At 45.4% G+C, this 26,612-nt stretch overlaps 1 protein-coding gene across 3 annotated transcripts in view; it reads left to right on the top strand.

The window, feature by feature from the left end:
• The window catches only part of ca14 (carbonic anhydrase XIV), a 37,154-nt gene continuing 10,542 nt past the window's right edge, over nt 1-26,612 (top strand). The window contains exons 1-5 of one of the 3 annotated variants that reach the window (XM_073847666.1): nt 2-202; nt 314-393; nt 712-732; nt 2,099-2,278; nt 2,707-2,852. In XM_073847666.1, coding sequence (XP_073703767.1) covers nt 327-393; nt 712-732; nt 2,099-2,278; nt 2,707-2,852 — 414 coding nt within the window. In that variant the 5' untranslated portion in view covers nt 2-202; nt 314-326. Of the gene's footprint in view, nt 394-711; nt 733-2,098; nt 2,279-2,706; nt 2,853-26,612 lie in introns of all 3 variants that reach the window. The other 2 variants (XM_073847668.1, XM_073847665.1) reach the window with 2 other exon arrangements.

Here is a 26,612-nt window from a genome sequence, read left to right on the forward strand (position 1 = left end):
CAGTGTCCAGCAGCAAGTGATTTTCTCGTTCATTTTTCCTTTTCTCTTTTTAGTTCTCTCTTTTTCTCTCTCCCTCTCTTTCTTTTGTGGCATGTGATGGGCTCTCTCTTCCACACTTCAGCTCACTGGACCAAATCATTTAAATCCAGAAAAGGAACACCAATTATTCTTTCTTTGTTAACATTTTTGGATACATTTTCAGGTTGTTTGGCTATAGACCTTTTAAGATTTTACCAAAATTTCTACCATTTTTCTAGTGTACTGGTGTGTCTATAACTTTCTCATTGTGTGTGTGTGTGTGTAACCTGTGGAGAGGAGGGTAAAACATGGACCATGTCTGGATAACAGTGGCTCTTTTTCTCTTTTATAAGTGTGTGGACTGCTCAGGAACTGGTAAGAATTTAATTATCTATGTAATATTAATGCAGTGGCCTGTTGTAACACAACTTTATGGTGATGATTGCTATTAAAAACAGATGAAAAGAGAGCAAATTATAGGAATTATTAGTTCTGCTTGCATTTTAATGCTTCAGTAACTTTTAATTGTTCTATAATTAAACTGCTCTGATGTGCTAGTCACTGATAGTTTTTTTTTGTAAATCTTAATAATCAGACTTAATTAATCCAAAAATGCTCAGCAAGTGCTCCCTGAAAACACGTGGAATCTGATGTAACCTTTGTGTTCTTCCTCTTTTTTCTTTTCTTTTTTAGCAAAAGAATGGACATACACAGGTAATACAGTTCTTTTATTTTTCCTAATTCTCTGTGATTTTGTCACAGATTTTTATGCCACTTAGATAGTACAGAGCTTAAAAAGAGTGTTTCCATTTAAAGAAAAAACAACATAATGAAGAATAGGAGACTGCTTTTGCTATTGCACTACAATTCACACAAACAAACACAATGTACATGCTTCAGTGTATTAAATGTACAATGATGATTCAGTTAATAATGCTTTTTAGTATGATCAGACTTTAATAAACTTGTATGAGTGGATTTTAAATAGTTTACAAACTTTCACACACTCACATATATGCCACAATTACAAATATCTTCTGAGCCAAGACTTTTGGAAAGACCTCTTATGATCTTGTGACATTCTTGGCATAATAAGGCCTCTGGAAAAGCTTGCTCAGCCGTTGCATTGTATGTGCTAAACTGTTACATAATCAGGTCTAATCAGCGTAGTAGTAAATACACAACAGGCCCAGCAAAAAATAACTTAATTAATTCATTAATTTTAAAAAATAAAAATAAAAAGGGTAAAACAATATGGGTGAATCTGCAACTTGCCAAGAACTTGTCTAGGTTATATTTCACTTCAAAAACAAAACAAACAAACAAATAAATAATAATAAAAAGGGCTTCATGAAAGGGCTTACATTAAATTCTGTTCTTTGAACTTAGCATCTTTATACCAATTACACATGCATTTTATACAAATTTTCAGGACTGTGCCATTGTTGTGACACAACCCATTAGTTCTGAACAAAATGTAGTTACTTATGTTAGTGATGCTTTGTTCTCTGTCCGTGTTTGGGGAAGCATGCAAGAGGTAAACCGGCAGTGGCCTGGAGTATGTGTCTTTTGGTTGTCATAGAGATCTCCTTGGCAACTACAGATCAATGAGAGCAACTCTCTCACCCCCTCCCCACTTTTTGGAGTTTAACAGGGGTTTGGGGGGATATTCTTGGTGAACAGCGAGATTGAGTGGGCCTCTAATCCCTGTGTACACAGAACTGACTTGGCATGAAGCTGAAACACTCAGACTCATATGCAAAGTTTTCTTTTATTACTTTTTATTTTAAATGAAAATATTTATTTTAGTAAATTTGCTTTAAAGCTTTCAAGACAAATATATATTTTTTTCTTTTAACATCTAAATTTATTATAGAACATTTCAGCACTGATAAACATGTTTGTGTAGTCTATGCTTTTGCAACCACGTGTCTCCTCATTACCTTTGCATGATTTAACACTTAGCTAATACTTCACCATGAGCTTTCAGAACATGATTTAAACAGCCACACACTTTTTCACTGATTGACTCCCACACCAACATTTATCTTGCTGTGGCCCCCTTTTGTGATTGTTTTAGGTGCTGTGGGACAGCCAGAATGGGCTCAGTTTTTTCCTGAATGTGGTGGTTCTAGTCAGTCACCAATAAATGTGGACACATCGCAAACACTGTATGATCCAACACTAATCCCTGTGCAGCCCCTGGGATACAACCAGCATGGGAAGAGACCATTCATACTCTACAATAATGGTCATACAGGTACATTTGTCTTTTTTTACACATTCGAAATAGACTCAGACTTAGACAGACACAAACAGAAACCATGAAACTATAAAGCGCTTATTACAATACACATGGTTTCAAGCAGCTTTATATCATACATGATATTAATGTTTATAATATCTTAACATTTTTATGCATCATAATTGCAATTGAGCTAATCTCAAGATATGAAGATATTAAGATTTAGAAAATAAACTTTATAATGTGGCCTGAAAAGTATTTGGATGCTTAAGTCACACTTAAAATTCACAAATGTCTTTGCACATTTTTAAATTTGAGTGTAACTAAAGTCTATGTCACTGTAACAAAATTTGAGCATTAAACTGTCTAACTGTTAAATACTGCTTGCTTAATATGACCCTCTTCTTTACCCTCTTAAACCTCCCTCTTGTTTTCTCACACAGTGCAGATGACATTGCCGTATTGGATGGGTGTGGCTGGGTTACCATGGCATTATAGTGCTGTACAGCTGCACCTGCACTGGGGTAGTGAAGTGGGTTTGGCTACAGGAAGTGAACACACCATTAATGGACAGAGCACTGCAGCAGAGGTGTGTGCTTGTAAATACATTTGCATAAATACACAACATATTCACACAAGTTCAATGTAAAAAGTTCAATCGTTACACTGATTATTGCTTTGCTCAAAAATTGTTCTCATTAGTAGATCATGTACTCACGTCTTTCATTAGACTGTATGCTCAGAATAGCAAACTACCAGGGTTTGTGCTACAGTACAGACTAATATAAGATATAACCAGGAGTCAAATTCATATCTAGTTTGTAATATTAATTTGGATATTGTGGATATGTCTCTTACCAAACATTTTGGGTTTGCTGATGAATTGAATTAGTTGTGTTAGATGAGAGAGACATAAAAAAAAAAAAAAAAAAAAAAGAAATCTTAAACATGCTGTAACATTGAGTAAAAGATGAGAGGCGAGCGGATCCATCTGCAAGCTTTTATTCATGGGACAAGGCTGAAACATAGTCGAACGGGCAGGGTCAAAACAATCACAAACGGGTATGTAGGAGCGAGGCACAAGAGTAGTCCGTGAAGCTGGCGTGAGTCGATCAGCGGCGAACATAATCCTTGACGTGAAACAGAAGAGTAATCCTTACAACGAGCAAGAGTCCAGAAAGGCAGGCGGCGAAACAGACGAAAAGAGAAAGCCAAGCTATTAAACGCAGGGAACTAGGAATAACAGGAACTAAGAACTGGTGCTAGCACTAGAGGAGCGCTAAACGCAACCGAAACAGTTCTCATGTAAACACTCCACAATACTCGGTGCCTATCGAGTGAAAGTCCGGGGCTTAAATAGGACCTTTGATTGGCCACAGGTGTATGGCCCAATAAGCGTGGTGGATAGTGGGATATGAAGTCCGGGGTGTAGATCAACAGTCTGTGTGTAATAACAGAGCAAGAGCAACATCTGGTGGTGAGCTGTCCGCAGAACAGAGACCAGATTCGTAACATAGCCCCTCCCCAAGGAGCGGCTTCCAGACGCTCCAGCCGAATAACAGTCCTGGGGAGCGGTGGGAGAGCCTGGAGACAGAGGTAAAACCGACAAGGCAAAAGCCCTCCAGGGCGGGGCCGGAGGCGCAAGAGCCCTCCAGGGCGGAGCAGGAGGCAGAGCAGGAGGCAGAGCAGGAGGCGCAGAAGCCCTCCAGGGTGGAACAGGAGACTCAGAAGCCCTCCAGGATGGAACAGGAGACTCAGGAGCCCTCCAGGATGAAGCAGGAGACTCAGGAGCCCTCCAGAACGGAGCAGGAGACTCAGGAGCCCTCCAGGACGGAGCAGGAGACTCAGGAACCCTCCAGGGTGGAGCAGGAGACAGGACAGGAGGCGCTAAAGCCCTCCAGGCCGGAACAGGAGACTCAGGAGCCCTCCAGGGCGGAGCAGGAGACAGGACAGGAGGCGCAAAAGCCCTCCAGGCCGGAACAGGAGACTCAGGAGCCCTCCAGGGCGGAGCAGGAGACAGGACAGGAGGCGCAAAAGCCCTCCAGGCCGGAACAGGAGACTCAGAAGCCCTCCAGGGCGGAGCAGGATACTCAGGAGCCCTCCAGGGCGGAGCAGGATACTCAGGAGCCCTCCAGGGCAGAGCAGGAGACAGGACAGGAGGCGCAAAAGCCCTCCAGGGCAGAACAGAAGGCGCAGAAGCCCTCCAGAGCAGAACAGGAGGCTGGATAGGAACCAGCGTCATGGTCAGAGACCTGGGGAAAGCAGGGACAGAGGAGGCAGACAGAATAAAAAGAGAAACAGAGTGTATACAGGTTAACGCCGCCACCATAGGAGGTTCTACAGCTGAAGCTGACACCTCTGAAGGTGTTGGTGTGGCTTCCCCAGGGGACCAAGCCTCTAGAGTGGACTTGAGACCAAGCAGGACCTCTGGAATGTAGTGTGCAGCCCATTTACTGAGAATGGTGATTACCATCACCCTGGTAGACATATCGTGACAAGGCTCTGGGAGGTCAAACGAGATTTGACTTGACTCCTGACGATCAGACGTATCGTGACGAAACTCTGGACTGACAGTGGAGATGTTACAGGGCTCTGAGAGGTCAGACGAGATATGACTCTGCTCAGAATCAACAGCAATAACTTGACTTGGCTCATTAGGAACTACTGTGACTTGACTTGGCTCGTGAAAACCAACTGTGGTTTGACCTAGCCTGTGAAGATCAGTAGTGACTTGGCTTGACTCAGGAGATATTGCCGTGACTCGACTTGGTACAAGAACAACGGCTCTGACTTGATTTGGCTCATAGGGTTCAGCTGTGGCTGGACTCAGCTTATGAAGACCAACTGTGACGTGATTTGTTTCACTAGAACCGGAAATGGCTTGACTTAGCTCAAGAATATCCGTCTTGATCTTGCTTGACACATGAACCACAGTCTTGACCTTACTAGGCTCAGGAATGGCAACTTTAATGTTACTTGACCCTGGAAATGTAACCGTGGTGAGACTTGACAGAGGAAATAAAGCTGTAACTTGACTTGACTTTGGAAGAGCAGCTCTGAATTGGCTTGACACAGGGAATACAGCTGTAACTTGCCCTGACACAGGAATGACAGCTGTAATTTGCCTTAACTCTGGAATAACAGCTGTAATATTGCTTGACTCTGAAGTGCAGACTGTGACTTTGCTTGACTCAGGAACTGCGGTTGTGGCTTGACCTGACTTAGTAGAAACAGCCGCTGTAATGTGACTTGACTCAGGAACCGCTTCAGAAAGGGCGGCCATGATGGGCGCAGACCCTGGCGCAGAAGACATGACGTGATCAGGCTGCGGCTTGGCTGAGATCTTGTGCAGTGGCTCCGGCGTAGCGGCCATCTTGTGCAGTGACTCTGGCGTGGCGTCCACCTTGACAAAGCTCAGCTCAGGAAAGACGGCTGTAACTTGACTTGAGACAGAAGCGACAGCTGTAATTTGACTTAACACAGAAACAACCGTTCTGACTTGACTTGACACAGAAACAACGGCCGTAGCTTGACTTAACCCTGAAGCAGCAGCGGTAGCTTGACTTGACACTGAAGCAGCAGCGGTAGCTTGACTTGACACTGAAGCAGCAGCGGTAGCTTGACTTGACCCTGAGACAGCAGCAGTAGCTTGACTTGACACTGAAGCAGCAGCGGTAGCTTGACTTAACACTGAAAACACAGCTGCAACTTGACTGAACTCAGAAAATTGACTTAACTCAGGAAACGTAGCCGCAACTTGACTGGACTCAGAAACTTGACTGGACTCGGGAAACACAGCTGCAACTTGACTGGACTCAGAAACTTGACTTGACTCAGAAAACACAGCTGCAACTTGACTGAACTCAGAAACTTGACTTAACTCAGGAAACGTAGCTGCAACTTGACTGGACTCAGAAACTTGACTGGACTCGGGAAACACAGCTGCAACTTGACTGGACTCAGAAACTTGACTTGACTCAGAAAACACAGCTGCAACTTGACTGAACTCAGAAACTTGACTTAACTCAGGAAACGCAGCTGCAACTTGACTTGACTTGGCAACTTGACTTGACTCAAGAAATGCAGCTGCAATCTTATATGGCTCTGGTATGGTAGCTGCGACGTGACGAAGCTCCGTTTTCGCCGCCATTTTAGTAACGGGCTCCACCGTCGCCGCTCTCTTGTGAGTGCGAACCAGCGTGGCCGCCATCTTGCAAACAAGCACCGCTTTTGCCGCTCCAACATGAGCGCGATCCAACACGGCCACCATTCCGCGAGCGGGTTGCGCGGCCAGCATCACTGCGGTGTCGCGCACCTCATCCGCGACACCCACCGTGAACGGAGAGCCCACAGTCAATAAAGCATAGTTCATAAAAGCAGCTAGAGATGAACGCGGACCCTCGCGTCTCAGTTTCGTTTTTAGCGGCTCATTAACGCCATCACAAAAAATTTCAATAATTATACAGTCAGGGAGGGTGGAATAATTAGCTATAGCCAGAAACTCACGGATGTGTTGTTCTAGTGTGCGAGGTCCTTGTTTGATTCTGAATAGAATCCTGTCTGTGTCTATATCTGTCGATTGTCCGGGGTTGAAGCTGCTGGATCCTTGTGGGACCGAGTATTCTGTAACATTGAGTAAAAGACAAGAGGCGAGCGGATCCATCTGCAAGCTTTTATTCATGGGACAAGGCTGAAACATAGTCGAACGGGCAGGGTCAAAACAATCACAAACGGGTATGTAGGAGCGAGGCACAAGAGTAGTCCGTGAAGCTGACATGAGTCGATCAGCCGCGAACATAATCCTTTACGTGAAACAGAAGAGTAATCCTTACAACGAGCGAGAGTCCAGAAAGGCAGGCGGCGAAACAGACGAAAAGAGAAAGCCAAGCCATTAAACGCAGGGAACTAGGAATAACAGGAACTAAGAACTGGTGCTAGCACTAGAGGAGCGCTAAACGCAACTGAAACAGTTCTCATGTAAACACTCCACAATACTCGGTGCCTACCGAGTGAAAGTCCGGGGCTTAAATAGGACCTTTGATTGGCCATAGGTGTATGGCCCAATAAGCGTGGTGGATAGTGGGATATGAAGTCCGGGGTGTAGATCAACAGTCTGTGTGTAATAACAGAGCAAGAGCAACATCTGGTGGTGAACTGTCCGCAGAACACAGACCAGATTCATAACACATGCATACACTACAAGATTTGAAAATCATGGCGCATCAAGATATACTATTATTAAGATTGTCAGAGGGATCGCCTCACATGATCTCACGCAGTAGATTGACATTTCAGCAACTAATGTTTACATATGTTAGCTAGCGTGCCAGCAGTTTTCTGGGGGCGCCATTATTTCGTTTACGTAAAACGGTTGCACTCGGTGAGCTACTGGCACTGAGGTATGCTATTTCTACCTTAACACAACTCAGAATACACAAGTCGAAAAATAAAATATTGATACGATTACCACAGCTACCAAAAGAGCTTACAGGTGGCGATGGATATAAGCATAGGCTTGAACTAAATGCTTTACCATCATGTGGTGTTCTGAGTAAGCCTCTAGAGGGAGCTCTCTCATACATGAGTTGAGTATGAAAAAAGGTGGTGAAGGAGTAGTACATGTTGGCACTGAATAAAGGATTATGCAGAGTTCCAGATTCCGAGTGTATTTGCTTTTGTTTAAACACTCAACATATTGGCGACGAGGATGACTTTGAGTCTAAGCCAACCCGCCCCGTTCCTGCAAACGCCGGGTGAACCACCGATTCCGTTCAAAGACTGGATCAAAACTTTTGACAATTTCTTGCGTGCTCTTCTGATACACTGCCTCGGAGCCGAGGGTCAAAGATTGTTCTACACCCTAAACGTGAGGGATCAGGGAGACAATACGTACGATTCTGCTTTGAGTGCAATACGGGATTTCTTTGTCCCTAAAGTTAATGTGGTTGCTGAACGTTATCGCTTTCGCAAATGGAGCCAACGTGCAGGCGAGACCACGGACCAGTATGTGGCTGCTCTATGTGAACTGTCTGCCACCTGCGAATTCGGCGCGAGATGATACGCAATCAGCTGGTAGAAAAGACTAATTCATCTTGCATCAGAGAACGACTGCTGCTGGAAGTGCCGCTCGATCTTAAGAAAGCCGTGACTGTCGCTCGGCAAATAGAAACTGCTACAGCGGAGGCTAAACGATGATTGCGTCATCAGACAACTCAGTACAAGCAGTTCAACCATATCACACATTCCGACGGAGCAAAAGTAAAGGTAATGCCGCGCGCGGACCTCCAAAAATGGCCCGTGCACGTACTTGTTATTGTTGTGGATCTGAGCAGCACGCAGCTAATTTTCCCGGATGCCCCGCTAAGGATGCGGTGTGCAGGAACTGTAACAAAATAGGACATTTTGCAAAGACATGTCGTGGAAACAAACGGGTGAGTGAAATTAAAGTACCTGAAGTGACTGTGTTAAATATTGAACACTCTGCTCGTGACTGTGGTAAAATAATGTGTACAGTACAGATATGTGCAAGCTCAGGACAAAAGAAGGACATTCAGTTAATGGTTGACACAGTATCAGCAGTGTCCATTTTGCCGATGTCCATTTACACTGGATTTTTTAGTCAAGCACCCCTCTCATCACCAAAAGTCAGTCTTGTTAGTTTTGGGGGCGATGCAATTGAAGTGAAAGGATGCTTACTAGCCAGCATCTCATATGGGGGCCACTGCACTACCACAGACTTATACATTGTACAAAAAGGTTCAGCTGTGCTGGGCAGAGATCTCTTTACTGGACTGTGTTTACAACTCCAACTACAGACCAGTGTGCGCATCCTGTTTCATCTATGGATGCAAAGTTTGAAGACAGGCTGGGCTGTGCAAGAGGATTTTTTGCATCGTGTTCAGGTGCGGCATGGTTTTCAGCCTGTGCAACAGAAACTGAGGCGGTTACCTTTCTCAATCCGCAATGAAGTGTCCAAAGAATTACAGAAGCTCATACAACAGGATGTAATCGAGCATGTGGATGCTTCTGAGTGGGTCTCCCCTATAGTGGTCTCCAGGAAAAAAGACGGAGGGATTCGGCTCTGCGTCGACTTACGTGAGCCTAACAAGGCGGTGATAGTGGACAGCTTCCCTCTTCCACATATGGAGGAGATGTTTGCGAACATGTGTGGAGCAACAGTGTTTTCAACATTAGACCTCCAAAGTGCTTATCACCAGGTAACATTGCATGAGGACAGTCGAAACCTTACTGCGTTTATCACGCATGATGGATTATTCCGTTTCAAAAGGGTTCCATATGGACTGGCCTCAGCTCCAAGTTGCTTTCAGAGGATGATGTCTGAAATCCTTAAAATCCTGGAGCTCATTGTTACTTGGATGACATCATGGTCGTAGGAGCAGTGTCCGATGCACCACCTCCTGTTGATGACGTTAGTCTTCGTTCATTTCTAGGGCTCACGTCTTGGTATTCTAAATTCATTCCAAATTGCGCTACAGTGGTGGAGCCGTTGCGTGTGCTACTACGAGGCTCTACTCCATTCATTTGGTCACCTGAGGCTCAGGAGAGCTTTGAGACTGTTAAGGGACTGATTGAGAACAGTGCTGCCCTGGAACATGATTTGGAAGTCGTAGCTCTTACTTCTACACTTACTGCAGTAACTAGCTCTGAGTTCAAAGCGGCCTGTGAGTCTTGTCCTATCCAAGCTGAGCTACGCAGACTGCTTGCCTCAAAATGGCCAAAGAGTACTAAGGCACTGGATCATGCTTTACAGCCGTATTTTCAAGTGCGGCATGAACTTTCACTCCAGGATGGTTGCATGGTGCATGGAACCACACGCCTCCTGGTTCCAGAAGGAGGCTGAGAGAGCTCTATTCAATTCAATTCAATTCAAGTTTATTTGTATAGCGCTTTTTACAATACAAATTGTTGCAGAGCAGCTGTACAAAAGTTTTAGGCTACTACAATATATTTAGTAGCTTATTAGTGGTGAATACTGTATGTTGAGTCGATGTACATATGATATAAATATTAAAATCAGTAACTGCGTAATCAAACAGATGATGAACACTAATTGCAATGGTTATGTGCTGTAATCAACTTGTAGGAAAATTATGTAGTGCTGTATGTTGTTTCAAGGCTGGCATCATCTGCGGTCCTCTGAGGGGTTGGCATCATCTCTTCTTCTGAATCCGGGCTGAATCTTGTGTAAACCCTAGTTACCACGGGATGGAAATCCTGTGGCAGAGACAGAGAAACAAAGAAATAATTAGCGTAGCTGCTGTTCCAACTTCCGACCAAACAAAAATGATGTGTTTAGCCCAAGCTGAGGAATATTAATGTGCATTTGATCAGATGTAACTGAAATTACAACGTTATGAGATACATTATGTGAATGCTTGGCTAAAGAGATGAGTCTTTAATCTAGATTTAAACATAGAGAGTGTGTCTGAACCCCGAACGTTATCAGGAAGGCTATTCCAGAGTTTGGGAGCCAAATGAGAAAAGGCTCTCCCTCCTTTAGTGGACTTTGCTATCCTAGGTACTACCAAAAGTCCAGAGTTTTGCGACCTTAGGGAGCGTGAGGGATTGTAGCGTAGTAGGAGACTAGTTAGGTATGCAGGAGCTAAACAATTTAGGGCCTTATAGGTAAGAAGTAATATTTTGTAAGTGATACGGAACCTAATAGGTAGCCAGTGTAGAGACTGTAAAATTGGGGTAATATGATCATATTTTCTTGACCTGGTAAGGACTCTAGCAGCTGCATTTTGGACTACCTGTAGCTTATTTATTGAAGAAGCAGGACAACCACCTAGTAGTGCATTACAATAGTCCAGTCTAGACGTCATGAATGCATGAACTAACTTTTCTGCATCAGAAACAGGTAACATGTTCCGTAGCTTAGCAATGTTTCTAAGATGAAAGAATGCTGTTTTTGTAACATAGGAAATATGATTTTCAAAAGACAGGTTGCTGTCTAATATAACACCCAAATTTTTGACTGTAGAGGAAATAACAGTACATCCATCTAGTTGCAAGTTGCAGTTTAAGAGATTCTGTGTACTGTTTTTTGGTCCAATAAGTAATATCTCAGTCTTATCTGAATTTAACAGTAGAAAATTATTGGTCATCCAGTCTTTCACATTTTTAACACACTCTGTTAACTTTGCTAAGTTAGAAGTTTCATCTGGTCTTGTTGAAATATATAGTTGAGTGTCATCAGCATAACAATGGAAACTAATCCCATATTTCCTAATAATATTACCGAGGGGTAACATGTAAATTGAAAATAGCAGAGGACCTAGGACAGATCCTTGTGGCACTCCATACTTTACTGGTGATAACTGCGATGACTCCCCGTTTAAATAAACAAAGTGGTAGCGATCGGACAGGTATGATCTGAACCATCCTAAAGCCTGCCCTTGAATACCTGTATAGTTTTGTAATCGATTTATGAGTATTTCATGATCTATAGTGTCGAACGCAGCACTAAGATCAAGTAAAACTAGCAATGAGACGCAGCCTTGATCTGACGCAAGTAGCAAGTCGTTTGTGATTTTTACAAGTGCAGTTTCTGTGCTATGATGGGGCCTGAAACCTGACTGAAATTCTTCAAAGATATTATTATTTTGCAAGAAGGAGCACAATTGAGCAGACACAACTTTTTCTAGAATTTTAGACATAAATGGAAGATTAGAAATGGGTCTGTAATTTGCCAATTCACCAGGGTCTAGCTGTGGTTTCTTAATAAGAGGTTTAATAACCGCTAGTTTGAATGGTTTTGGGACATGACCTAAAGAAAACGATGAGTTAACAATATTAAGAAGCGGTACTTCTGCTACAGGTAACAACTCTTTTAGTAATTTAGTGGGTACAGGATCTAATAGGCATGTTGTTGGTTTAGATGTGGTGATAAGTTTATTTAATTCTTTCTGTTCTATAGTTGTAAAGCACTGGAGTTTTTCTTCCGGTGTAATGACTAATGTTGAAGTATCAGTTGCTGTGGTATCTATATTAGTTATTGTGTTTCTAATGTTGTCTATTTTATCAGTAAAGAAATTCATAAAGACGTTACTATTAAACTGTGCAGGAATATTCAGGTCAGGAGGTGTTTGGTTATTTGTTAATCTAGCCACTGTGCTAAATAAAAACCTTGGATTGTTTTGGTTTTTTTCTATGAGTTGGTGGATATACTCGGCTTTAGCAGCTTTTAAAGCCCGTCTATAGCTGGACATACTGTTTTTCCATGCAATTTTAAAAACTTCTAAGTTAGTTTTTCTCCATTTACGCTCAAGATTACGAGTTTCTTTTTTGAGAGAATGGGTATTACTGTTGTACCATGGCGCAGTACGTTTTTCTCTAACCTTTTTTAGCTTGATTGGGGCAACAGCTTCTAATGTGTTAGAGAAGATAGTGCCTATGTTACTAGTCATTTTGTCTAGTTCATGTTTATTTATGGGTGTACAGAGCAGTTGAGATAAATCAGGCAGGTTATTTGCGAATCTATCTTTGGTAGCAGGAACAATAGTTCTGCCCAGACGATAGCGCGGAGTTATATAGTTAACATCAGTGATACGCAGCATGCACGATACGAGGAAATGATCGGTAACATCATCGCTTTGAGGTATGATATCTATATCAGTAAGATCAAGTCTGTGCGATATAATTAGATCTAGTGTATGATTAAAATGATGAGTGGGCCCAGTGATGTTTTGTTTGACTCCAAAAGAGTTTAACAGGTCATTAAACGCAAGTCCTAACGCATCATTTGTATTATCAACATGAATGTTAAAATCCCCAGCAATTAATGCTTTATCAAAATTAACCAATAGGTCAGAAAGGAAATCTGCAAATTCTTTTAGGAATTCTGTATACGGCCCTGGAGGTCTATACACAGTAGCCAGAGCAAGAGATAGGAGAGATTTATTTTGCATATCTGACAGAGTAACATTGAGTAGGAGTACTTCAAATGAATTAAACCTGTACCCTGTTTTCTGGGTAACATTGAAAATATCACTATAAATTGTTGCAACACCACCGCCACGACCAATCTGACGGGGTTCATGCTTATAACAGTAGTTTGGTGGAGTAGACTCATTAAGACCAATATAATCGTTTGGTTTTAGCCAAGTTTCAGTCAAGCAGAGTACATCAAAACTGTTGTCTGTGATTATTTCATTTACAATAAGTGCTTTGGGTGCGAGTGATCTAATGTTTAGGAGCCCAAGCTTTAAAAATTGATTTTGTTCATTTATTGTGCATTTTTTTGGTCTAATCACGATGACATTTGTTCTAGATCCTGCATTAAATGTTTGTTTTGACTTCACTATTCGAGGAACAGACACAGTCTTTATAGGTTGGACAGCACCAATACTATCGTTTAAATGTGCATAACAAAAGCCATCAACGCAACTATTTGAAGAATTGCTTACTAGTCAAATGGAGCGCAGCGTCCTGGAGATGTTGTCTGACAGGAGTTCTGCTCCGACTCTGCTGGGGTGCAGGCCATCAGCGCGGTAAAGCCTAGGACGCTCCCAGAAAAGATTCCAATTATTGACAAAGAGCAGTTTCTGTTCTTTACACCATGACAACAACCATTCATTTAGAGCAAAAAGTCTACTGAACCTTTCGTGTCCACGTCGATACGTGGGAAGCGGTCCTGACACGATGATTCTCGTCGCGGGCGCTGTGCTGCGAACCATCTCGATCAGGCTCCTGAAATCCCTCTTCAGGACCTCCGTCTGCCGCAGCCTGACGTCGTTCACCCCTGCATGCAGGACGATAGCGCCGACGCTCACATCGTCCTTCAGGATGGCAGGTATCTGTGAAGAGACATCAACAACGCGAGCACCAGAGAAACAGCGAGTGTGCACTTTACCGTTAGCTAAGTTAGCACGAACGTACCGGACGATGGAGTCTCCGACGATCACAGCGTCGCGTTCCGTCTCGCGGAGGGGAGCGAAGCGGTTCCGGGTGGAGATCTCGAAGACCGGGGGCGGCGGAGGGGGAGAGGTCCTGGCTCGGGGTCTGGCTCGCGCTTTCCTCTGCTGCTGCACCCAGGGTCCGTGGTGTCCCGGCGCCGGAGTGAACGACATCTGGGAGGATCGCGTTCTGGGTGCGGCGGATCTGTGCAGAGAATCACACGGAGTAGAGGTTATGGGAGTGTTAGGATCGAGCTGTACACTTACCCGGACAGATTCCAGAGCATCCTTTCGGATTCGCAGCTGAATCTGTCTTGCCTGGAGCTCCTGGATCTGCTTCTCCACTGCCTCCAGCTCCATCAGAACCGAGTGCAGCTCGAACGTGTCTTCACCTGCACTCAAAGGTAGACACAAATTCGCCATTAAAGCAAGTAACAGTGAGTAAGCAGTTTAAGTGTTTGTGAATAGAGAATAAACGATGTATGCAAGATTAGCCGCGACCACGCTGGCAAAGCTAAACGGGTTATAAGCTAGCTTAGTAGCAGACTCGGGAAAGCAAAAATAAAAACTAATGATAACAAGGCGTTCCGATTGTTTTTGTTGTACCACACGACGGGTATATTCACATGTTATGAAAAACAAGAACGATGGTGTATAGAATTGTTTTTAGGTTTAAAAATAGAAAATAGTAAATTGACTCGACGGAGCTTCACTGGTGCTCTACTGGTGGCCTGGTATGGACAAACAAGTAGAATCATCTGTCAAAGCTTGTGTCACTTGTCAGTTACATGACAAATCTGCTGTCACACATACCATGCCACTCCAACCTGTACCATACCCTACTGACACCTGGGAGAAAGTGGCCATAGATATCATGGGTCCTTTTGATGCAGCGCCTGCTGACTGTCGTTTTGTGGTCACACTGGTGGACTATTACAGTAAGTGGCCTGAGATAGCATTTGTCTCACATCCTACCACCCAAGCTGTGATGCAGTTCCTGTCTACAGTGTTTAGCAGGGAAGGGAACCCGAAAGAGCTGATTTCGGATAATGGAGTACAGTTCACTTCACATGACCTCAAACTGTTCTTGCAAAGCAGAGGAATCATACACAGGACATCGTCTTTGTACTATCCAAGAGCAAATGGAGAAGTTGAACGCTTTAATCGCAGCTTGAAGGATAGTTTACAAACTGCTTCACTGGAAGGAAGAGGGTGGAAGGAGTTCACCAAAGACTTTCTGCAGGCATACCGTGCAACGCCACATGCCACAACACAGTGCACACCAACTGCACTCTTGCATGGGAGAGCCATGTTAACCAAACTTAATGTCTCGGGTCTTTGTTTGCCACACCTCAACAGCTTGCTTCACACGTGAAAGAGAAACAGAGAAAAAGTAAACAGTACTGTGACCAAAAATGCAGTGCAAAGCATGTTTCATTTCAGCATGGATCATATGTCCGGGTGAAAAAACCCGGAATTGTGCCAAAAACTCAGTCTAAAACCCCTAAAAGTTGTGGGTAAGAGAGGACTGTACACATATAAGTTGTCAGATGGGCGATGCTGGAATGCATCCCACCTGGCACCTGCACTTCCTCCGTGCACAACTGATGAGTCCAGTGAACTGCTATTGTTTGACTCTGGGGATACTAATCCAGTAGGGGGTGAACAACCAGCAGTAGCTACACGACCTGTTCGGAGTAGGCGTGCACCTGCATGGACTCAGGATTACTTAATGTAAAATGTGCTGAATGCATTACTAATACACAGTGCAGTATAGGAAAAGAACTTTGTTGCTGTTCTGTGAATATTGTGTTTGGGTACTATTATGTGATACTTACCCTCAGTGTTTGGAAATTGCATTATCGTAACAATATTTGTTCAACAATGTTTTGGTTGCAAATTATATGTGGGGGTTGCAAGTTTGTAAAGAAAGTTGAAAAAGAAAAACACATACAGAGTAATTTGTATCTTAACTGTTAATTTGCACTTAGACCATGTCCCTATAGTATGTTTGTTCTTAAGAGAGAGGGATATGTGGTGTTCTGAGTAAGCCTCTAGAGGGAGCTCTCTCATACATGAGTTGAGTATGAAAAAAGGTGGTGAAGGAGTAGTACATGTTGGCACTGAATAAAGGATTATGCAAAGTTCCAGATTCCGAGTGTATTTGCTTTTGTTTAAACACTCAACACATCAGTTTCCCCGCAAAGTGTCTAAACGCACCTGGATATCGAGTGAAATCAACACTGAGAAACTCCTTCAGTGGTTGCGGCATCATGACAAGTGTCGGCATGTTACATCATTTGTAAGCTCTTTTCAGCCTCAACGGCATCAGGGCTAAAGTGGAGAAAAGGAGAGAACACAGATCTTTAGGAAGTTTTATTTGTCCACAGGAATCTTTCCATTCTTTTCTATGCTTCTTATCGCTAGGAAAGCAGTAAAGACTTACATCGCTTCTCTTGTTGGCCTTTGACTGAGAATTACCACCAAAAGCCCATCATAGGCATCGTATCTGTATTTTATTTTCCAAGTCGTGTATTCCGAGTTGTGTTGCGGTACAAATAGCGTAGCTCAGCATCAGTAGCTTACTGTCACATCCCCGGACTTTCATGTTGGTTTCTCCCATTCTCCCCCGCAGTTCAGTGTGTGTTTGGTTCCTCCTTCATTGTCTCCACCTGGATGTGTAATCAGTCTGTGTATTTAAGGTGTGTGTTTTCCCCTGTACTCTTGTTGGTCTTTGATGTTATATGGATGTCTTACCCTGCTGTTCCTGTGTCTGCTTGTATTCCGTTGGATTTATTAAATATTCGTCTTTTACTACGTCGTTGTTCGTGTGTTCCTGCCTACATCGTGATAGAAAGACCGACCGAAACAGTTATTTTGCGTGTTCACCTCCGTTTTGTTTCCCGTTTGTTTTTTCCAGTCCTTTTTGTTTCCGTTGTGTTTCCCCATGGATTCCTTTTTACGTCCAGAGTTCATCCTGCTACGGCTGAAGCAGGGGGAATTACCGCTCGAGGGATACACGTTAATGTTCCAGCTCGTAGCTCAAACCACCAGCTACTCGGACGACGCGCTCTGTGCATTCTATGACGCAAGTCTCAATGCGTCATGCAGAACGTCGTCGTCCGAGAACGGCCCTCGAGCGGACTTCGCCGCGTTTATGGAGTGGACACTGGCGAGAAACAAACCCTCGTTTCCCACCCGTTCCCAGGAGAATCTCGCCAGTGCCACTCCAGACCCAGAGCCCAGCCAGCCACCCCGACCCGCGGATTGTGAGCCCATCAGAGACGGGAAGCCCGAGCCCGGAGCGACAGCAGTATGGAGTGCCGACGGGGCCAAAACTGCTGATCAGGTGCGTGAGCCGACTATTACATCTGCGACGGTGGAGTGCTTCGTGGAGCAAGAAAGTGCGGTAGAAAGCCCCGCCCACTGCACTATCACTGAGGGTGAGCTGAAACAAGATTATGGGGATGTTATGGACTGTGTCATGGAAATACCTATCTGCCTGGATTTCCCACCCACCCTCCCTCATCTGCCTAGTCCTGAATCTCCGCTGGTTCCGCCCAGCCTTCATGAATCCCGGTTGTCTGCTGTCTGTCCCCTTGCTCACCCTCAGCCCACCATCTGTGCGGTGGGTTCGCCGCAGGTCTGCCAATCTCCATCGGTGTCATGGCTGGAGGATCCCTCACCAACGCCTCCAGCCTCAGAGTCCTGGACTCCGCCTCGGCCCTCCGACCCTGCGGCTCCACCCCGGCTCTCTGCTCCCTCGTCTCCGCCGTTGCCCGTCGGTCCACCAGCTCCACCGGGCTCCATCGTCCCTCCGGCTCCGCCCTGGTCAGTCGTCGCCCCACCTTCGCCTCTGGACTATACTCCTCCGGCTGTGCCTCGTCGCTCCGTCCCACCAGCTCGTTGGACCTCCTCCCTCCCGCGGGCACAGCCTCGGCCCTCTGTCGCTCCGGCTCCGCCGCGGACCTCCGGATCTCCATCTCCGCCTTGGTCGCCAGAGCCTTGGGTTCCGCCTTGGCCCTCCGGGTCCGCGGTGTCACCCAAGATCTTCGGCTTTCCGTCTCCGCCTCGGGCTCTCCCACCACCTCCTCTGTCGGTCGGCCCCTTGGAGTCGTCAGCCCTTCCTCCACCATGGCTCCTCCCTCCATCGGCTCCACCGTGGGAATACATCTTGGCTGCGTTCTGGGTCCCACCTGGCTCCTCCTGCTCCAGCCCATTCCTGTCACATCCTTGGCTCCTCCCTCCGTCACCACCCTGGACTCCATCTTGTGCCCTCCTCCCGGGAGTCCGTCCTCCGCCGAAACCCCCTCCAAAGACTGTTTGTTGTTTCCTGTTTGTCGGCGTGAGGACACGCCTTCCGGGAGGGGGAGGTAATGTCACATCCCCGGACTTTCATGTTGGTTTCTCCCATTCTCCCCCGCAGTTCAGTGTGTGTTTGGTTCCTCCTTCATTGTCTCCACCTGGATGTGTAATCAGTCTGTGTATTTAAGGTGTGTGTTTTCCCCTGTACTCTTGTCGGTCTTTGATGTTATATGGATGTCTTACCCTGCTGTTCCTGTGTCTGCTTGTATTCCGTTGGATTTATTAAATATTCGTCTTTTACTACGTCGTTGTTCGTGTGTTCCTGCCTACATCGTGACACTTACAGAGTGCAACCGTCATACATAATCAAAATAATGGCGCCCCATCCCCCATAGTCCAAAATATGTACAGTATCTCACAAAGTAAGTACACCCCTCACATTTCAGCAACCATTTTAGTAAATCTTCTCAAGGGACAATACTATAGAAATGAAATTTGGACATATTTTAGAGTAGTCAATGTGCAGCTTGTATAGCAGTATAGATTTACTGTCCTCTGAAAATAACTCAACATACAGAAAACATCATAACAGCAGCATGTTGTTTAACCATGCAAAGCCACATGCCCTATTCATCATGTTTATGTTTTTGTCTGCTTGACTGGACCATACAAAGTTGTGTATCTTGTATTAGAGTAGTATTTGGTGCTTTAAGTACAATTCTCTCATACTGACCACTGGATGTTCAACATGGCATCTCATGGCAAAGAACTCTCTTAGGATTTGAGAATTAGAATTGTTACACTCTACAAAGATGGCCAAGGCTATTAGAGGTTCAGGAAAACCCTGAAACCCAGTTACACTACAGTGGCCAGGGTCATACAGAGGTTTTCCAAGATGGGTTCCATTCGGAACAGGCTTTTCAGGGGACAATAAATCTATACTGCTATACAAGCTGCACATTGACTACTTTGAGATTTGATATACTAAAATGGTTGCTGAAATGTGAGGGGTGTACTCACTTTTGTGACATACTGAATATATAACAATGTGAATTTTTTTTAAATAATGTAAATTTTTCATTATCAGTTTCAGTTTTCTACTACATATTTCAGTAAGAGACATCATTTACATTATATTAAGCTATACATGTCATTATATTAAGCTATACAAATGGGGTTTAAAGTGCATGTTTTTTTTAAAATGATACCATTATTGTCTTGATGTAAACTCTGTGTAAACAGGGATCATTTTGACAATGTTGTAGGTGTAGTGTATGCTAAAACTTTTCGAAAACACAAATTTTCTGTTTTTAATACAACCATTATCGTATAAACTTACCTTGAGAAGCACTCTGTTAACGAGATGAAGTAAGGAGCCTCTCAGGGGCTGATTCTAATGTTTCAAATGGAGGCCTAGTGAGTTCTTCTTCCAAGACTAGACAGGTCCCAGGAAGGAACACAAATGAGACAGAAATGCCTTAACAGTCTCGTCCCACGCATAAACAAGTGAATGCCCTACCAAAGAAACACCTTCAACTGGAATGTGCTCAGCAGCAATTGCTGACACATACACTAAAAGAGTAAGGTTGTGCCTGCATAAAAACACTCCTGAACTAAAGCACTGAACCAACAGGGCAGTGAACTGGGTCCATGTTGCAAGTGTTGCACCAGGACCCATATAGCTTCCATTTGAGAACAATATTCCCTCTTTTCTTGCTGTGCAAAACTTTTCTCTATTGGGCAGACATTTCGGCCTGTACAGTGCACACACAAAAAAGTGTGTAACTTTTAATTTAAATGTGCTTTCTATATTTGATTTGACCCTTAATGTAACTAAAGGATGCACATTTTAGGTTACATGAGAAACTGTTTGTACAATGCTGCGTTACCAAGAAATTTGATTTAAAATATTTTTAAAAGATCATTTTAATGTAGAACGCTTAAATTCTTTATAATAATATAATATAATATTAAACTATATTATATATTATAATATAAAAAATGAATCAGATATTGCTCATGAATTCCCGTTTTGAAGTCAATTATTTACTAGGTTTATAATATAATAATACCATAATATAATATAAAACAAAGTGTCTATTTACACTAAGTGCAAATAACCTGCCTTGTTGGCAGAGGCTATTTACACTAACTTCACCCACCAACGTTTAATTGGGATAGTCATCACTACAAGAGATTATAGTCTATCAACAGCTCCAGTTGGCTAGATAGTAAAGTGTGTGCCAAAGTCTCTTCAACACGATCTACCCGAATTTGAATCCGCCTTTTGCCGAACTTTTTTCTTCCTTTTCAAATCTCATATCACATCGGAAAGGCATTTATTTTCAATAAAAATTAAGAAAACAATTAAAAGTTAAAAATAAAGGGTAGCACTATGAACCATTAGTTAAGCAATAGTAAATAGGCAATTCGTCATTTATAAATCATTATCTCTACATTAATAGACAGTAGTAAGCAGTTTATAGATGCAGCTATAAATGCTTTGTTCTTTATTTTTAAACATATCTATAATGTGTTTAATAATTGGATTTTCATACTTTATTATGAATTTATCATTTTTAAATTACATTATTTACAAATCAGTTATTTAGTTGTCATCAGTGATTCATAAGATCAATTAGAATGGGTAAGTAAATGATTAATGAACTATTTAAATGTACATTTATACATATTATTTAGAAATATAGTAATAGCGTGTCAATAAATGCTTTAACACCACATATTCCTACTGTAATTCTGTCACAGTCAGGCGGGGTTGAGGAGTGGAGAGATGGAGGAGGAGAACCGGAGTAGATGAAAAATGCAGTTTTATTAAACAAAACACTGAAACTAATACAAACAAACAAAAACCGGGAGCAAGCAATGATCACATGTAACAATACATCGACGGACACTGGGGAGTGAGAAGACACAGACTTTATACACAGAAACATGGGCGTGGTCACAAGATAACGAGGGGGAAATACAAATATGGGCAAGACTAAACCAAAAGGGGGAGAACAAGGACTAAACCAAATGAACTAAAAACATGGGGGGGGGGGAACACTTGGAAAACATGACAGAACAGGACAAAACACAGACATATTCCTGACATTACCCCCCCAACTCCTCCGAAGGTGCGTCTCGCGCCTAATAACATCCAAAGGGGAGGGAGGGTGGGCGCCCTGGAGACCGCTAGGTAGGGACACGGGGGACGCGGGATACAAAGGTGGTCTCCAGGGCGGATCAGGGATCTCAGATGGCCATGGCGGGTCAGGAAGCTCAGGGGGCCATGGCCAAGTAAACAGTCCAGGAGGCCATGGCGGATCTGGGGGCTCAGGAAACCATGGCCGGGTTAACAGTCCAGGAGGCCATGGCGGATCTGGGGGCTCAGGAAACCATGGCCGGGTTAACAGTCCAGGTGGCCATGGCGGATCTGGCGGCTCAGGAAGCCATGGCCGGGACAATAGTTCAGGAGGCCATGGCAGATCTGGAGGCTCAGAAAGCCATGGCCGAGTAAACAGTCCAGGTGGCCATGGCCGGGTAAACAGTCCAGGTGGCCATGGCCGAGTAAACAGTCCAGGTGGCCATGGCCGGGTAAACTGTCCAGGTGGCCATGGCCGAGTAAACAGTCCAGGTGGCCATGGCCGATCAGGGGAGTAGCCCCCCCCCCCCCCAAAATTTTCTTGGGGGAATCTAGGGTATAGTCCACCCAGGAGAGCACGGAAGGGCGCGCAGGAGAGAGCTCCGGGCATGCTGGCTCTTGGGGAGCGGGCTCTGGACGGCGCTCTTGAGGCGTGGGCTCTGGACGGCGCTCTTGAGGAGCGGACTCTGGAGGACTGGACAACCCCAGCGGAGACTCTGGAGGGCTGGGCATCTCCAGCGGAGATTCTGGAAGAGCAGGCTCCGGGCGAGCGGTCACTGGAGGGTGCTCTGGCGGCGCAGTCACTGGAGGGCTGGGCGGAACCAGCGGAGACTCTGGGAGACTGGGCGGAACCAGCGGAGACTCTGGAAGGCTGGGCGGAACTAGCGGAGACTCTGGAAGGCTGGGCGGAACCAGCGGAGACTCTGGAAGGCTGGGCGGAACCAGCGGACACTTTGACTTGGCGGTAGCCATCTTGGGTGCAGACTCAGGCTTGGTGGCCATCTTGGCCGGGGACTCAGGATCAACGGCCATCTTGGCCGGGGATTCAGGCTTGGCGGGCATCTTGGCCGGGAACTCAGGTTTGGCGGCCATCTTGGGCAGGGACTCAGGATCGGCGGCCATCTTGGCCGGGGATTCAGGCTTGGCGGCCATCTTGGCCGGGAATTCAGGAACGGCGGCCATCTTGGCCAGGGATTCAGGCTTGGTGGCCATCTTGGCCGAGAACTCAGGAACGGCGGCCATCTTGGCCGGGAACTCAGGAACGGAGGCCATCTTAGCCAGGGATTCAGGATTGGCAACCATCTTGGCCGGGAACTCAGGAACGGCGGCCATCTTGGCCAGGGATTCAGGCTTGGCGGCCATCTTGGCCAGGAAATCAGGAACGGCGGCCATCTTGGCCGGGGACTCAGGAACGGCGGTCATCTTGGCCAGGGATTCAGGCTTGGCGGCCATCTTGGCTGAGAACTCAGGAACGGAGGCCATCTTGGCCGGGAACTCAGGAACGGAGGCCATCTTGCGTACAGACTCTGTCGTGGCAGCCATCTTGCGAACAGACTCTGTCGTGGCAGCCATCTTGCTTGCAGACTCTGGCGTGGCAGCCATCTTGCTTGCAGACTCTGGCGTGGCAGCCATCTTGCTTGCAGACTCTGGCATGGCAGCCATCTTGCTTGCAGACTCTGGCATGGCAGCCATCTTGCTTGCAGACTTTGGCATGGCAGCCATCTTGTGAGCTGGCGTGGCGGCCATTTTGTGAGCTGACGCTGAGGCCTGAGATACTGGGCTGAGGACCAACGTGGGGCTTAGGAGGACTTGGGGACACGTGGGAGGCAAGGAGGGAGTGAGGTCGCTGGAGTGATATGCAGAGGGCTCTGGCTGTTGGTGAGATGGGGTGACTGCATGTTTCCAGATGGGAGGAGGATTACCATTCTCCACCATGACTTGGAATGGGGAATCACATAAATCAAGAACAAAATTTACGAAATCTGCTACGGGACGGTAGCAATCACTAGGAGTAATCAAATTAAACAAACTATCATCTTTGAGTCCCATCTGGAAACATGCGTTAACCATCTTGTCACTCCATCCCACCAGATGGTAAACGCACAAAAACTCCTCCACATATTCCTCCAGCGAACGCTCACCTTGATTCAAGTTCCAAAGGAGGTCCTCAGCCCAGTTCATTTTCTGTTTTGGTCCGTCGATCTGTCACAGTCAGGCGGGGTTGAGGAGTGGAGAGATGGAGGAGGAGAACCGGAGTAGATGAAAAATGCAGTTTTATTAAACAAAACACTGAAAATGAAGCTAGCGCAAGTTCTGGCAGGAAGACTCAATCGTTCGCGTCACTAATTACCACCTCATCTTCCAATCATATCATTACTGTAGCTTTAAAGGGTAGCGCTTACCATGTCTGAGTTCGCAGATGCTGTTGCTCCAGCACACAGCCGTGAAACTGGATTCCAGCCGCAGTTGCAAGGAGCGGAGCTGTTAACTCTCTCAAACTGACAGGATTTATCACGGAAACCATGGTTACTTCATTAAAAACGACTGTCGGCATAGTTTAACGTGAACTGTGCGGTTCTCCTCCTCTGCGGATGTGTTTGCGGTGCAGGAGTCGTAACAATGTACCGTCGTCTCGCTGGCGGCGGTAGACAGAAGCAGCGGCTAGAGCCCAGTCTGGCGAATCTGTGAGCTCGAGCTGCTCAAGCGGCGGCATGAGGCTCTGATCGCCAGCGCGCTCGCGCTACACGCGCCAACCCGAGCCGGAGAGAGCCGAGCGGCCGAGCGCCGACACGAACCCGCGGTGCTCACCGATGCCATCGCTCCCGTACCTCCATCCTCGAAGCCCAGCAAGCTCTCCAGCCTCGATCTAGGTAAATCCTATTTTTTTTCTACTGGTGGTGGTGTTTTGCCAAAGCGGTTGGCACTTTCACGAATTGCATGGCTAGCTACTAAAGCAAGATGGCCTGCGGGTTATACGTCTGTCAAACAGCTGTACACGCTATAGGTTCAAGTGGCTGCAGCTTATGCTGCCTTCATGCGCTATCGTAATTATAAATACCAAAGCTATCAAGACGGCCCGTGGCCCATGCGTTCTATCAGAAGATGGCCTGTGTATTCAATCATGCGTTCTATCCAAAGATGGCCTGTGTATTTATTCATGCGTTCTACCAAAAGATGGCCTGTGTATTCAATCATGCGTTCTATCCAAAGATGGCCTGTGTATTTATTCATGCGTTCTACCAAAAGACGGCCTGCGTATTCAATCATGCGTTCTATACAAAGACGGCCTGTGTATTTATTCATGCGTTCTACCAAAAGACGGCCTGCGTATTCAATCATGCGTTCTATCCAAAGACGGCCTGTGTATTTATTCATGCGTTCTACCAAAAGATGGCCTGTGTATTCAATCATGCGTTCTACCAAAAGAGGGCTGTGTATTCAATCATGCGTTCTATCAAAAGATGGCCTGTGGCCCATGTGTTCTATCAAAAGATGGCCTGTGGCCCAAGCGTTCTATCAAAAGATGGCCTGTGGCCCAAGCGTTCTATCAAAAGATGGCCTGTGGCCCATGTGTTCTATCAAAAGATGGCCTGTGGCCCATGTGTTCTATCAAAAGATGGCCTGTGGCCCATGTGTTCTATCAAAAGATGGCCTGTGGCCCATGTGTTCTATCAAAAGATGGCCTGTGGCCCAAGCGTTCTATCAAAAGATGGCCTGTGGCCAAGCGTTCTATCAAAAGATGGCCTGTGGCCCATGTGTTCTATCAAAAGATGGCCTGTGGCCCAAGCGTTCTATCAAAAGATGGCCTGTGGCCCATGTGTTCTATCAAAAGATGCCCGTGGCCCATGCGTTCTATCAAAGGATGCCCCTGTTTCACGTCGCAATCAAGGATACCAGGAGCATATGTTCATTTTCAAAAAAACAAAACAAAAAAAAAAAACAGCTAGTGGTTCATTTAAGTTAACCATGAATGGCACTCATCTAAATCTAATTTGTTTCTCTTTCTTTCTCCATCTAAGCCAGGAACCCCAGGATTCACGACCGTAAGGTAATTTTAAAACCGTCCTTTGGGGGTGGGCCCCGTTCTGGTGGATCCTTAAGTCCACCTATCTTTGGGGGTTAGCGGCGCCCCCGCCTTCGTCTTCAGGCGGGACTCGCTGTTTCCGTACCCTCGGAATGCGAGTTACGAACGGGGCCTACGCCAAAGAACCGGATTGCTTGCTGAGCTTCTACATAAACGTAATCGGTATAGTATAAATTCTCCCGAGTCTTTCTGGTAGAAATGAAGCTAGCGCAAGTTCTGGCAGGAAGACTCAATCGTTCGCGTCACTAATTACCACCTCATCTTCCAATCATATCATTACTGTAGCTTTAAAGGGTAGCGCTTACCATGTCTGAGTTCGCAGATGCTGTTGCTCCAGCACCTCCATCCTCCCCACCTCCACCAAGATGGAATCTCTCCTCCAACTCCTCTATTCTACCAAGCTGGGTCATCCCTCTATTTACCACATCCATCAATCAGGCTATCCTCTTCACGAAGACCTCAGATTGTCTTCCTCAATCCTCACCATCACCAGTTGGCCCCTTTCCTGACTCCGCGGGGGGGTTAGCGGCGCCCCCACCTTCGTCTTCAGGCGGGACTCGCTGTTTCCGTACCCTCGGAATGCGAGTTATGAACGGGGCCTACGCCAAAGAACCGGATTGCTTGCTGAGCTTCTACATAAACGTAATCGGTATAGTATAAATTCTCCCGAGTCTTTCTGGTAGAACTAATACAAACAAACAAAAACCGGGAGCAAGCAATGATCACATGTAACAATACATCGACGGACACTGGGGAGTGAGCAGACACAGACTTTATACACAGAAACATGGGCGTGGTCACAAACAAGATAACAAGATGACGAGGGGGAAATACAAATATGGGCAAGACTAAACCAAAAAGGGGGAGAACAAGGACTAAACCAAATGAACTAGAAAC

Source organism: Garra rufa, chromosome 9, assembly GCF_049309525.1.
Source record: "Garra rufa chromosome 9, GarRuf1.0, whole genome shotgun sequence".
Lineage (NCBI taxonomy): Eukaryota > Metazoa > Chordata > Actinopteri > Cypriniformes > Cyprinidae > Garra > Garra rufa.